The 14,259-nt window shown below is 54.0% G+C and overlaps 4 protein-coding genes across 4 annotated transcripts; 2 read left to right on the top strand and 2 right to left on the bottom strand.

Moving 5' to 3' along the window:
• Window positions 1-190: 190 nt before the first annotated feature.
• On the bottom strand, window positions 191-1,211 carry M409DRAFT_52830 (uncharacterized protein; the record flags this gene model as incomplete). The annotated part of the gene is made up of 3 exons (XM_033812187.1): window positions 191-370; window positions 402-1,050; window positions 1,096-1,211. 3 exons carry the CDS (start codon window positions 1,209-1,211, stop codon window positions 191-193), a joined length of 945 nt encoding a protein of 314 aa, XP_033669714.1.
• Window positions 1,212-2,146: 935 nt separating this feature from the next.
• Window positions 2,147-3,566, top strand: M409DRAFT_20841 (uncharacterized protein; the record flags this gene model as incomplete). Its single annotated transcript, XM_033805580.1, has 5 exons — window positions 2,147-2,258; window positions 2,323-3,044; window positions 3,095-3,200; window positions 3,252-3,376; window positions 3,438-3,566. The coding sequence occupies 5 exons, from the start codon at window positions 2,147-2,149 to the stop codon at window positions 3,564-3,566; spliced, it is 1,194 nt and encodes a 397-aa protein (XP_033669713.1).
• A 90-nt stretch (window positions 3,567-3,656) lies between these two features.
• Window positions 3,657-5,798, bottom strand: M409DRAFT_52828 (uncharacterized protein; the record flags this gene model as incomplete). The annotated part of the gene is made up of 1 exon (XM_033812186.1): window positions 3,657-5,798. The coding sequence occupies one exon, from the start codon at window positions 5,796-5,798 to the stop codon at window positions 3,657-3,659; it is 2,142 nt and encodes a 713-aa protein (XP_033669712.1).
• Window positions 5,799-6,485: 687 nt separating this feature from the next.
• Window positions 6,486-7,819, top strand: M409DRAFT_20839 (uncharacterized protein; the record flags this gene model as incomplete). The annotated part of the gene is made up of 8 exons (XM_033805579.1): window positions 6,486-6,497; window positions 6,617-6,624; window positions 6,680-6,726; window positions 6,785-6,804; window positions 6,862-6,873; window positions 6,980-7,254; window positions 7,319-7,406; window positions 7,466-7,819. The coding sequence occupies 8 exons, from the start codon at window positions 6,486-6,488 to the stop codon at window positions 7,817-7,819; spliced, it is 816 nt and encodes a 271-aa protein (XP_033669711.1).
• Between the last annotated feature and the right edge of the window lie 6,440 nt (window positions 7,820-14,259).

Genomic DNA, 14,259 nt, shown 5'->3' with positions numbered 1-14,259 from the left:
TGGAGATGAGGGGGGATTTGCAGCGGCCGAGCACGGCATGGAGTCGACGCAGCGCGAAGAGTGTTGCAAGCACGACCAAATTGTTGAAGGTGGAGCACTTTCAGGACAGCCCGAAGGGCACGGATTACTATCTGCGGATTCGAAGTTGAGTTTTTCGAGACAATGCTATTCACGGTTAATGAGCTGCTTTTCACGGCCCGAGGCCCCAGTATGGCTTCCTTTTTGCAAGTTCGGCAGCACCGATGGCTGCGGTGAAGAAGTCGCTTTCAATCCATTCTGGCTGTTCGCCTGGAGCGAACAATTGCTGCAAGGTTTCGTGCAACACTTGCTGGAACTTTTGATCTGCGCTTCTGTCGCCGTGCAGGATGACCTTGGTTTGGTTTCTGAGCAATGGTGCCCACCAGGGGCAAGCTGATGAGCCTTCTGACTTCTTCCCAGTAGAACTCCTCCCTCGGATTCTTGTCTCTCATGCTGCTGCCAAGCGAGAAGTCTGCATAAGCGAACGAGTCGACCGCGTACGCCGAACTGACATTGGACGTCAGTACAGCCTCGACACCGTCTGCATAGTAGCCAATGAGGTAGTGTCTTTCAGAAGGTAGACGTTGTGTCAACGAGCAGTTGTGGTTTGTCACAGTATAAGGCTGACAGAGTCCCAGACCGTGGCCTGCGATGAGAGCGTTCTCATGGCGTGTCAACGATTCCCGGAAGTCCTCGTGCTGGAAGAGCTGGATGCATTGCAAGTGGATGGCGTCGCAAGCAGCTTGGAGCGTGGTATCATATAACTGGGACAGATGAGGGACTGTTACTGCCGCTGATGGTACCGAGCCTCCTATCTCCGCTTCGACTTCACTGCGCAACGCATCGAGCATCTCTGCCAGGATGGCCACAGCCGTGGCGTTGGGTGGGTCAGGCCGCGGGTAGGTTCTGTATTGGCGTGGTGGCCAGAAGAGGCTGTGGGAAAGCTGATTCATGACCTTTTTGTACAGGCCACTGCCGTTGACGAACGCAAGAGGTTTCCCTATGCCATTGCTGGACACGATGGCTGCTGTTCTGGAGAATGTTAGTGATATTCATCAGGTTCAAAATGAGATGTACCCATAGGATGGTGTCAGGTCGAAGCCAATGGCGAATTCCTCGTTGCCAAGGGGAGTCTGGTCTCCAGCGGCCGTCCTGACCAGCAATGCAACGACCAGGCCGATGACCGGGTGCATGATTGGTGGAAGCGTGATTCGAAAAGTGTCACAATCAGGGGCGCCTAGGCTTGAAGGACACCCGACTTTGATGGCCGAACCCCACGGTCTTTGCAACGAGGAATTATGGCAGCTTGGTGTCGAATCTGGAGTGTCCTGATTGGTGTCTCGGATCTGCCTTCAGCTGAGAGGTTCGGCCTGTCTTCGGACAACCAAGCCTCCGGAATGAACACGAAGACGTTCGGTGGAGGATGGAAAAGTCATCAAGTCAAAGCCAACCGGAGCGGCCCAGTCTTCTTTCTGGGATGGCTCTTACTGTCGAATACTCTCTGGATCGGCTTTAAAGCCTATGTGAACGAACTTCACAAGACCATCTGAGGCTTGGGTTATCAAGTACTTGGGAGAGGTGTGGAAATTCTGATGCCTTGTAGCTGAATCCAGCGAGCGACAAGCGATCACAGTGCGCATAACAGAATATCAACCGATCGTAAAAACGCTGCCTAGCGACTATACGATCTCATTCTAGGCACCTGCTCGCGCCCGTTTGCTCGATGGCTACCCGAAAAGGGGGTTGACCTTTGTTTCAGGCTGTGGATGTCGCTCGATACGGGAGAAAGAGCAAGGATCAGACCACGTCAGGCCGAAGCTTCTGAACAGGGCCACATCTCTTGATCGTTATCGTTCCTTCAATGCTGTTCCGGAATCCATTGGCCACCGACTAATCACAGACAACCCACGGATTTGTTTCCCCAGCTTCCTGATGCACATAGACTGCCCAGCGGATTACAAAACGATGCCAATTCTCGCAAGGCAGGCTAAGCACAATCCCGCGTGCGGGGGCCCTCGGATGCACTGACGAGGCGGCAGCTACTCACGAGCTCTATACAATTCCCAAAGCTCCAAACCTCTGAAAGTGATCTCGACATGTCTCGCGCCGATCCCAATCTCCCAGAACTATGAAAGCCGCACTCTTTCACGGCAAAGGAGACGTGCGGATCGAGGATATACCAAAGCCGGAGCCGAGAAACGATGAGGTGTTGATTGAGGTGGATTGGTGTGGGATTTGTGGTATGTTGTCTTTCTCAGAGGTATATACTTTGAGATAGAGCTTACGCCAGTGCGTATCATGTAGGTACCGATCTTCACGAATATATCCTGGGCCCAATCGTCGTTCCTAGAAAAGAGAAACCTCATATCATCACCGGCGAACACCTACCCGTTGTCCTCGGCCATGAGTTCGCCGGCAGCGTTGTCAAGACCGCCTCGAACTCGGACCTCAAGTTGGGCGAGAAGGTGATGGTCGACCCACGAATCAACTGCCAATCTTGTTACCCCTGCCAGACGAACATCGAGCAGCTGTGCCACTCATGGGGTTTCGTAGGCCTCTCTGGCCATGGAGGCGGCTTCTCCGAGTTCGTGGCTGTCTCCCCGAGAATGTGCTATCGACTGCCTGACGATGTCAACATGGACGAAGCGGCTCTCATCGAGCCCCTGAGCGTTGGACGGCATGCGCTCCCGGTTTCTGGCATCGAGGATTTCTCGAACCTCACCGTGCTTGTGGTTGGAGCTGGACCTATCGGTGTCAGCGTGCTTTGGAATCTACGAGCCGTCGGCGTCAAGTCGACGATTGTTTCTGAGCCTACGAAGCTGCGTCAAGCGCAGACTCGAGACCTGGCCGATAAAGTCCTGTCGCCAATAGATGTTAATATTGGCGACGAGTGCCGAAGATTGACCGATGGGGTGGGTGTTGATGTGGTGTTTGATTGTGCTGGAATTCCGGCGGGAATGCGAGCGGGAATGGATGCATTGAGACCCAGGGGCATCTACGTCAATGTTGCTGGATGGGAGCAACCGGTATTCTAATTCAGCTGTGATTGTCTTGTCCATGGCTGATAGTGCCACAGTTTACAATCCCAACGGAGTATGCTATGTTGAAGGAGATCACCATCAAGTTCAGCATGGCATATGACAACACGGATTTCAAAGCTGTTGTGGACGACTTCATCGCTGGTGAGCCTCAAGCTACTTCATGCCTGGATGATCGAGCTGACTGTTCGGCAGGCAAGTTCGCCGGCGCCGAGAAGATGATCACAAGTCGTATCCTTCTTCGAGATTTACCCGGCCAAGGCTTTGAAGAATTGATCAACAACAAAGACCAGTATGTGAAGATTGTAGCGACGCCGAAGGTGAGCAGCCATCGGTGGCTCGAAAATTGCTTCCCATGGCTTGTGCTGACCTCCTCTGCAGGAAGAGCTCTTAGCCAAAGCTTCACGCAACGGCGAGGCTGAAGTCGCACCGGCGAAGCGAGGCAAAGGCGGCGAGACGGTCATAGAGAAGGAAGCCGCCAGGGCCTTGAAAAGAACACGAGCATCGTAAGAAGTTCAAGTAATGATCGTATGGCAGCGCAATGGGCCGGCTTTGATTTGAGACCTGGCGGCATGAACCTCACCCTTGACCACTTTTGACTCATACGATAACCAGGTCATGTTCAGGCAACGTTTGAATAGCGTTAAGCACCCTGTCTTCAACTTCAGCACTTCTCATGGACTTCTCCCCCTTTGCTTGGCAAGTTAACCTTGCGAACCCAAGCCGCCGATACTGACCAGAGTCATCACAACGTTCAGTGGATGCACGTGGCGCGACGAGGATACCGTAGATATTGCGATCGCCAGCTGGACGAATGCGATTGCTCTTCTTGGAGCAGAATGCTAGAGGTAAGACTTTTACTGTCGAGGGATCCAATGGAAAGTCAGGAGCGTCGTCCACGCTGACAGAAAGTTGGAAGGACAGCCCATGCACAAGCCAGTCTTCCAAGTCTATACTCTCGATCTTGCCACATGGAGAAGCGCCTGGGTGTCCCAATAGTCTTGCTTTCAAACGTAGACTCCCTGCCTTGAGTGGCCCGTATATATCGCCAGGTATCGAGTGTTCCAGATGGACTTCCACGACTTCAGCCAGACTCTTCACCCAGTGCCAACCGATTGACTCGACTTCCCAGGCTAGTGGTCCATCAATCGACGCCCAGGACCACGAAGGCGCTCGCCAAGGATGCGCTCTTTTCGCCTCTTCGCCAGTTTGCCAGCACATGGAGAATAGTAACGAACTTCGCATGTGTCCGGCGACGTATCCCTGTCGTTTATATTCGTCCTCGCAGGCTTCGGTGTACCGTCGTGCCATGGCCGCCACAGCGATTAGTTTGTCTTTCTCCGGATATGTCAACGCCCGCTCGCTGTAGGTGCTTATCACCCCCTTCCACTCCGCATACAACTCATCACTGCCAATTGCATGGGGAATGTTGAATCTCCTCCCAGCTTGCCGAAGGAGCAGCCCATCGGGATACGTCTCGTTCCAGATCCCGTTTCCACACTCCCATGCGACTTGATGAGCGCCAAAGTGCAGCATCTTCGTACACAGAAGTCGCTCCTGATGCGTCCAGCCTCTGGTATGAAGGTGGGCGCGTACCAGAGTCATAGCCGTCTCGTACTGCTCTTCGATACGGTACATTCCACGTGGGCAAACCCATGGCTCCCATGAGAAGTGGCATGGGTCGACGTCTGATTGTTGTCGGTGTCGGAGAAGGGGCTCGAAAGGGGTTGTAGATTCGTCGGCTGCTATGTTGAAGAAGCCGTGAGAGTATACCTGCGCCATGCGGGCGGCTTCGATTTGCCAGTCGTGAATCGCTTCAGGGCTTTGGCCTTGAATGATGCAGAAACAGTCGATCCAGAGATAGTGGATTCCAAGGCTCTGGACTATCATGATGGTTTGTTGGAAGAGGATTGGGAGGGTCTCTATGTCGACGCCGGCCCGTAATTGAGCATTAGTCTCAGGTGTCAAGCGCAAGAAAGGCGTCGTTCCCCAGCAGTAGCTGAGGGTAGCGTACAGTCTCTGCCTGTTGGCATAATAGGACTCGATGAGACGCATCTTGTCTCCTGATACATCCAAGATGGGAGTTGGGAACCAATGGTCATGGACAGATGAGCCAACGAGGTCTTGCCCCATGAGGTCTCTCTCCTTGGTCTTGGGCCCATCGATGCTCAGCTGCAGCCACATCTTGACTAGATCTATCGCATGCTCACTTCCAGTAGACGCCCAAGTTCTTGACAGCGCAGCAGTGCGCATCATGGGCGTGTCTTCTATCAGTCTTCTCACAACAAAAGAGATCTGCTGCCGAACAGCTCCATCGGGCTCATAGGTACGGAAATCAACATCGTAAGAAGAGACATGTTCCGCAGTCATAGGATCCTGCGGCGTGACGCACCACTGAACCCGGGCAAACTCTTTCAACTGCCTGTCCAGAGTCCTACAAATATAGCAAGACTCGTCGACGGCCGCTTGAAGGTTGTCTTTCGTCTGATGATGCTGACCAAACGCTTTGCCGTCACCTTCGCCAGTCAAGGCGAACACGGACAACATTTCAATGCAGATGCTACAGAGATGTCCTTGCGTCACTCGTGGATGATGGAACTCCTCGGGGATGTCGTGGGCAAGAGCATAGCGGGTCTGTTCGAGGTTCAATTTGCTCAAGGGCTCGGTTGCTTGGGAGATGGAGCATCCGCATGCTGCTTGATCATCTATGTCAACGGTAGGGCCGTGAGATGGAAATGCCATTGAATCTACGACATCTCACAGTGGCATGAAATGCTCTCCCTGAGACTTATTCGATACTCGGTATCAGGGACTGCTTTATGATGAGGACGGCTTCACGGTCGACAGTCTCGCTGTGATATCCTAGGGACTACGTCTGTTCGTGCGAACCGATATCACGACCGGTCGGACTGAGCGTCTTGAAGCTGAAGGGCCATGATAGGGATCATCTTTAGCGATCGTCAGACTACTGTATGTTAGGTCAACCCCTTTCTGAGACGGCTACTGCTTCTGAAACAAGGAGGAGCGGCCTAGCGCCGAATCACGTGGTGTTGTTTATGTGTTGGCGACGGGCGTCGGGCAATAGGCGCGATGGCCAGGTCACGCATGCGAGTCAGGCTGTGATGGCCAGCAAGACCTTGTCGTGAAGTGATGACGTGGGCGCGTGTGGGAGCGTGTGGTTGGTCGCCGGCGTGAAGGCCAGCGTGCAAGTGAATGTGTGGCGCTAGTGTGGCTGATGCGGCTTGGCGCAGCGCAAGCTTCGAAGTCAGTCAGTCTTTCTTGCTCCAACCGCACAAACACGACTTCACCCGCCCAACACCCGCGACAACAACAACATCCTCCCCCGCCGCCCTCCCTTCACCCCCTGCCATATCCGCTACGCCAAATCACACTCAATCCACACCCACCAACACCTGACGACGAGAAACCATGGCCAGCGAGGTACGTCACCGCTGCCCCCCCGCCGCCCGCATTGCGCAATCTGCATATGCCTCAACGTCCTATCCCCCAACTCGCACACCTATGAGACTGAACTGATGGCTGACTTGTGACTGCTACAGCGCGAGGGGTACTGCCTCCATCCCCACGTGTCCGCACTTGGACTGCTACTGACACTGCAACAGCAAGACTTTCCTCGCACGGTTGTGCGAGCAGGCTGAGCGCTACGATGGTACGTCATCCGAATGTGATGCGACGGGTGTGCAACAATGGCTGACTTGTGTTCGCAGAGATGGTCACGTACATGAAGGTGAGAATGGCGAGGTTGGGCTGAGATTCATGAACTGACCGCTGACATGTGAGATAGGAAGTCGCAAAGGTACACCTCCCGATAAGCCCCTCCCATGCCAGCCGCAACGCCGCGCGCCTCTCGCAATCTTCGAATCCATCGTCAGATTCGGCTCCTTGACTAACACATGTTCCAGATCGGCGGCGAGCTCACTGTCGACGAGCGCAACCTCCTCTCCGTGGCCTACAAGAACGTGGTCGGTACGCGTCGTGCCTCGTGGCGTATCATCTCCAGCATCGAGCAGAAGGAGGAGGCCAAGGGCTCGGACAAGCATGTCGGCATCATCCGCGAATACCGCCAGAAGATCGAGCTCGAGCTTGAGAAGGTCTGCGAAGACGTCCTCGATGTCCTCGACGAGAGCCTCATCCCCAAGGCCGAGACGGGCGAGAGCAAGGTCTTCTACCATAAGATGTGCGTACAACACACAATCACGGCAGCCGAGTGTATCATCTCATACTGACGGTGTCGTTCACAGGAAGGGTGACTACCACCGCTACCTTGCCGAGTTCGCTTCGGGCGAGAAGCGCAAGACCGCTGCCACTGCTGCCCACGAGGCGTACAAGGTACGTCAATACTGTACTACCATCCATGCGACAACGACAGGAGCTAACTCATGTCTCAGAACGCCACCGACGTCGCCCAGACCGAGCTCACCCCTACCCACCCAATCCGCCTGGGTCTCGCCCTCAACTTCTCCGTATTCTACTACGAGATCCTCAACTCACCCGACCGTGCGTGCCACCTCGCCAAGCAGGCCTTCGACGACGCCATCGCCGAGCTCGACAGCTTGTCCGAGGAGTCGTACCGCGACAGCACCCTCATCATGCAGCTCCTCCGCGACAACCTCACCCTCTGGACCTCTTCGGACGGCGGCGAGCCAGACGCTGCTGCAGGCGAGGCCAAGGGCGAGGAGAAGGCACCAGAGCCAGCGGCTGAGCCACCGACCGAGGCCGAGCCCAAGCCAGCCGCTTCTTAAGCGTGGCTGCCGGGCAAGTGTCTTTTCACAAGGTCGTCATCAGCGTTGGTGCGCTTTCGCGGGCGTTGGCGTGGTGTGAGTATGGGAGAACGTGGAACTGACGATGCATCTATCTCACTCCCTCTCTGAAACTGCGGGGTGGGATACGGTCAGCATGGGTGAACGAAATTACCTTTTTCCTTTTTGACTTGACGGAAAGAAGAAAGCAAGACTTGCAGCAACAGCAGACACAAGACCACAAAACATGATTCTACCGATGGGAACAGCGATTGAGGGCTTTGCTTTCTGTTTGAGCTACTAGCCTAGCTCAATACGAGAGACCTTTGACCCTTTGTGCTGTGATCAATCGGGAAGATGAAGCAAGACGCAATGCATGCAATGTTTTTGATTGAAAAGATCCCCTGGGCTTTCTGAGTGTGTGCTTTTGATGTTTTTAGCGAGTACTTCCCCCCTGCTGTGTGTGTGTCTCGAGAATCATGGGTGGTTGCGGATGGGAGATGGATGGTCTCCTCCTGCCTGGGCTCTTTCCTAACTTTATTGACGGTCTCTACTGGCGAGCTGGATTTCGACGCTCTCTCTTACCTTGGGTCTTCAAGAAAAGGCTCAAGTGAGGGTGGATAGAAGTATCAGCTGCGATGAAATTATTGGAATGAATTACTTTTAAACCCCTTCATTAATCAATTCTGAGGCGATTTTGCTCTTGACTCCTGGTGAAATGTGATGTGAGGTGGTTGAATGTATGTTTGGCACGTGCGTTTCTCGCTTAGACGCACATGGGGCGCTAGGGGTTTGAGTTTCGGGTTGGGGTGACTTCACCTCTTGTCTTCCGTGAGATACGCCTGTGCAAGCGACGCTCATTGCGTTGAGTTTCGATTGTTTCTTGCATTTGGCTTTTGGGTATTGTGACTTGAGAGGAGGAGAGAGATTTTTCAGGTTCTGCGAACGATACTGGAGCTTCGATCCGCGCTTGACCTTCTGGATCATTCTTTCGACCTGCGTTTTTGGGTTCTACGCTTGTCAACCGAGTGGAACAATATATTCTCGGGGCTCCTCATACGCTCGCCGGTTACATCGCCCCTGCGGAAAGATGCACAATTGACTGAGTGCGGACCGATCTGTAATATCTATGATATCCTGGACGTGCAGCAATATACGATCTCTCAAGCTAGTTGTTGTGTTACTGCTCTCTACGGCACGGTACCCACCCGGCCATGCAGCATCATGCACTACGTCTGAACCTCGTCCTTCGGCAGAGTAGAGTTGCGAGGTCTCATACTCTCGGCCACGCTGTTGCTGGTGGTGGAAGAGAAGCAGTTCCGCTCTGGACACTCGTCACCCTACGTCACTTCTCAAGAAATCCAAGTCAAGCACTAGCTCTAAGAGTGGGCCGTGCCGATTCCTACCGTGGCCCCGTTCTTGAGGGGCTATCAACAGCAGCGGCTTCATAGCATCGGCGAGACCGTGACAAAGAAAAGCCTGGAGAGTTTTCGGCTGACGTTGCTAAAACCCTGGAGGACATAAGGGCGGGTGAAGTAAACACAACTCGTTATATGCAGCAACAGATTGCAAGTGGAACCGTGTCGCTTGAGAAGATCCGTATGTGTCTTCGAGCTGAACTTGCGCGACTTTTCCAAATCCCGCGCGAAGCTCGGCTTGCCGTGATGCAGCGCGAGAAAATCTCGCAGTCGCACGAGCAATTCTTGAATTTCTTTGGCGAGAAAACAACACATGGACGAGCCTCTTGGTATACGACCGCGACTGCGGATTAGCCCTGTGCTATTTTTTCAATCGCCGAGGACCTCGACGATTTCCTGACTCGGTGGATACAGGCCGATGTGGGCGGTGATCAGGTTGAGCCAGGGCTTAGTGGATGGCGTGGGCAGCTTCTTTGCTCCATGCTCCATGCGTTTCTCGTGCACAACACCGATGATTCAGCGACCAAAACGTTGCAATACTTTTTCGACATAGCAACGCTGAAGCAGACGGAGCACGAGGCTAACAGATCAGCAAATATACAGCCTGATGATATGGTCTGCACAATCTGTCGCTTCGACCAGCGATGACGATGCTCGCGAGGGAACTGAGCTCGAACCCACACTATGGAAAGACGGATCCCACACTCAATTCGAAATTCATGGCTTTCGTCGCACGATTCCCATCCGAGCGGCAGCACCAGAACTGCCGTGCATTCTGGCTCGCAGGAATGGCCCTCCTACATCCAGGTGAATCACGGCTGAAAGGGATGTTACAGCTCCTGCGCAAGAATCTCCACGACGGCAGCACCGCGGACGAACTGCAAACGTTCCTCCAGTCACTGCCTGTAAAGCTCCCCAGGCTCCTCCGGACGCTGCGGATCTTAGCGGGTGTTCTGAAGAACCGTAGTCAATTTGAAGACGCGGACTGGGTCAAGGCTCAAAGTTCACGGCTTCAGTCGGTGCTTGGTGGACCGACGCCTAGGATCAGGTTCGTGGGGATGCAGAGTTGACGCCGCGGCCCCGCGCCTCTACTTTTAAAGTAGTGTGTCGCCTGCTGGGAAAGATCAAGCGTGCTTTGACTTGACGCCGGACGTCGTCTGTGTCTTTGCCGCGCACCCCCCTCTGATCACACGCAGGAGCCTCTTCGTGAGTTGTTAATCCTCGAGTCATAATCCTCGAGTCGGACCAGAAGTCCCACTCATCTGCCACCAGCCGGTACCGCGATAGAGTGTTCGCGTAGAGCAACTTCTCGCTTTGTACAAGTGCAGCGTCCGCAGACGACTGGATCAAACTTACCCTCTGATGTTTGACCCTGTCCTTTAACGAGATTGGCATCATTCCTGGTGTCAGAATAGAGCCTCTCGAGCACTCCGTAATAGGCTGGGGCTGAGGGAGCGGGAAGATCTGCATGGTGAAATGACGGAGGTGGGTTGGCCGAGAAAGGATCGAGAAGTCGGGTCCAGAAGTGTACTCGAAAGGAGGGTGTTCAAATATGGGATGGTGGAGAGTGAGGCGGAGACTCAGGTTAAAGGAGCTGAGATGATGACCTGCTCCTACATCGCCCCTTTCGGCGTGAGTCTCAAAGGCTCTATGCTTGTACTACTGTACACCCTCCGAATCTCACCTATAAACAATAACCGAAAAGACCCAAACCCCCATCCCGCTATGCATGCATATATCCCACGCTCCACGCTATGCACTAACAAACAGATAACTTCCAAACAAATCAGTCAGACCTCCCCCTCTCCCGTTCCCACTTCCTCACCTTCTCCACAACACCCTTATACCGCCCATGAACACTCTTCGGCAAGAATCCCAACACCTCCTTCATCCTCTCCGCATCATATGGTAGATTCTCCTCTTTGACTGCCTGTAATACGTAGCTCGCGACGGTCGTCATGGCCAAGGGTGGTTGTCGAAGTGTTGTGGCGATGGTTTGCAGGGAGAGGGTTTGATGGTGCCAGAGGTGGTAGGCGCGGAGTTCAGAGGGGCGGGCTTTGGGGGTTGGGAGGGTTGAGAGCCAGGTTTCCGCTGTGGTTATTGCTGGGTTGGAGGTGGATGGGTGGGTTGCGGGTGGTGCTGTTGGCGACTTTTCGTCTGTGGACGGCTGCTCTTGATTCGTTTGCTCGGTTGCGTCTGGCGCGTTTGATGAGCTTTCTGTGATCTGTGGGAGGGTGGGGTAAGCTACGTCGTCTTTTGCAGAGCCAGGAGCATCAGACGAAGGAACGGCAGAAGCAGAAACAGAAGCAGAAGCAGAGTTGGCAGGTTCAGGAGGAGCAAGCTCGTAAGTGTCGAGGTCTTCCTCAGCATCAAAGAACTCTTCTTCTTCCTCACCTTCTCCTGCTTCGGCAGTCGTCTTCTTGCCCGCAGCAGCACCAGGCGTCCTCTTTGCAGACCTCTCGATAACGGTGCCGTTGCCAAGGATGATTGGCTTCATAGTCTCGAAGAAGGCGGGCCGAGGTGGTGATGGAGTCATTTCTTTCCTCTGCTTCTCCATCGCGTGGAACAAGCGAAAGCCGGCGTATGCATCGGCAGCAGCGTAGTGAGTCTGCTGTCCATTCAACAAGCGAGACCACGAACTCATCCGGCTGTCATCTTTCTTCAGCGGTAGAAGAAGAATGTCCCGCACTTGATCCGCCAAAGCCACGAGCTTGAAGCTAACAAGCTTGGGCTGGTCGACTGAGAACTTCACGACTCTGTAGAGATGACTGAGCTCCATCACTCCTTTCATTTCGACGTCAAGGCAGGTCTGCATTCGTCTCGTGTCTCCGGCCACATTGACCCCGGTTTTGATGACATCAGGCGATCCCAGGATTTTGCGTAGAGTAGGAGGCATCAGTTCTGCAGCAGTGTCGCCCTTGAACAGCGCAATCTGGAAAAGGCCAATCTTGTCCTCAGAGGCAATCTGTATCAGTGAGACGCTTCGCTTGATCGGGCTAGTCCCAAGTGATGACTTCGGCTCCCACTCCAGATCGAAGCCAACCACGGGTTCGTCGAGGAAGAGTTTCGCTTGCTTCTCGGCGGTCTCGAAGTTGGTGCAGTAGAACACCTTTGGCGACGTGCCATCGGCGGCCTTGTAGAGCTTGTGTGACCACCACGCAGCGGTGGAGCTTTGTGAGGCAGTGGCAGCGGTGCGGTAGTCCTTCGCCGACATGTTGTAAGTCAAGATCGGGAGCATATCGATTTCGGCCATGGCAGGTCCAGCTTCAGCGTCTATGATTGTATCCTGTGATGCCGTTCCTTGTGAAGAAGGGCTTGAAGTATTCGACTCGCTCAATGCGAACGACGATTGCGACGTTCCGTTGGGGTCATCTGACTGCGGCGAGTCCGCCTGACCCTCTTCACTTGCTTCATCAGGAGCATGTGCCACCGCCAAGCTGCTCCAACTTCTCACTTGGCCTTCATCAGGAAGCGTCTCCCAGCTCAGAGATCTCTCCATGTCCCAAGAGCCAAAAGCTCGAGGTACAGACTGCAGGCCAGATAGATGACTCCTGTGATGTGCCTGCAATGGCTTCGATGGAGTCAAATTGATTCTCCTTACAGAGGATGGTCTTGCGCCTTTATCAGAGCCGAGTTTGAGAACGCGCCATCCTGGCGCCCGCAGACCCAAGCGTACACGCCTCGACCCATTTTTAACTTCTCTTTGATTCTCAACTGGCTCAGCGGACGCAGTCGTCTCAGTGCCTGCAGAAGTCTGCTCAAGCTTGGAAATTGAAGATTGGACCACTTCGATTGTTCGTTCCACGCGAGACAGCTTCGTCTTGGATACTTCATCAAGCTTTCCCTTGTCCCCATCGACTTTGGCCAGGAGTCTGGCTCGAGTGATCTCCCGCTGGCGGATCTGCTCCTTCAGCCCGACGAGCCTCCTGCTTTGACCAAACCTGACAGAAGATCTGACAGAAGGCTTGGCAGTAGAGCTGACATTTCTCAGGGGCGTTGGCGGCTGCGCAAGACTCCGCTTTAAAGATTCCATGCTCCCAGATGCCTTCACGGCAGCGACCCTGGCCTTCCTCGTAGCCAGTTTGCTCGGTAGCCGAGCAGCAATATCGGCCATGCGCTTCTTGATGATGCCTTCAGCCCTCTTCCGCTCCTTTGCTTCGTCCATGTCGCCTGCTTCGAGCTCAATCATGAACTGTTTCCGGAGTGACGCCGTAAGATCGTCCAGCGTTCGTCTGAGGCTTTGCTCCTTGTTTATATAGTTTTTCACCTGCGCCCGGCCTTCTTCCGACCACGTGGACTGGTAGTCATCTAGAATGTCACGATACTCATCGATGATAAGGTTCAGCTCTGCTTCTGCCTCGCGGGTATTGAGGTACACCAGTTGTTCAACAGTGGTATCATCAAGCAACGTCTCAAGCGCATGAAGCTCATTCATGGATCTGGAGGTTATGACGATGCCGTCGTACATAGCGCGCTCATCCTTCAAATCATTGATACTTTGCTTCAGTTTAGCAGCTTCCACAGAGCCTGCGGCCTTCTTTAGTGTCGCCTCCAACTGTGTGATTTCTGCATTTAGCTTGGCCCGTCTGCTAAGATAGGCTTCGGAGTGGCCCACGTCGTAGGCGAGTCTGGTGGCTTTGTGCAAGGGCATTTCCTCTTCGAAATGGAGAAGTCTCGTCAACGCGCGAGAAACGTGAGCGGCGGGCTTCACTTCACGCATGCTCCCATGCAGCTGATCGCGCATTTGGAGTGCGTAGACGCGGGCAGCATCAGCTTGTGTCGCTCTGTTCTCCAAAAATTCGCCGATAGCCTGGCCAAGTGCTTTGTACCTGGGAATATGATCAAAAAGTTTGTGCTCGTTCTTCTTCCACTCTTGGAAGCGGCGAGCGTTCGTTCGCCACCTATCAGCTTCATGTTGCAGTGCGTTTCCAGAAATGTTGAACGGGTCCAGCATGGCCATGACACCGTCTGTGACCTCGTCAAAGAGATTGCGGTATACAGTGTAGTTTGTACGGTCCCGCCGGC

Source organism: Zasmidium cellare, assembly GCF_010093935.1.
Source record: "Zasmidium cellare ATCC 36951 unplaced genomic scaffold M409scaffold_11, whole genome shotgun sequence".
NCBI classification, from domain to species: Eukaryota; Fungi; Ascomycota; class Dothideomycetes; order Mycosphaerellales; family Mycosphaerellaceae; genus Zasmidium; species Zasmidium cellare.
Note: the sequence above shows the minus strand (reverse complement) of the source record. Positions and strands in the feature narration are given on the sequence as shown.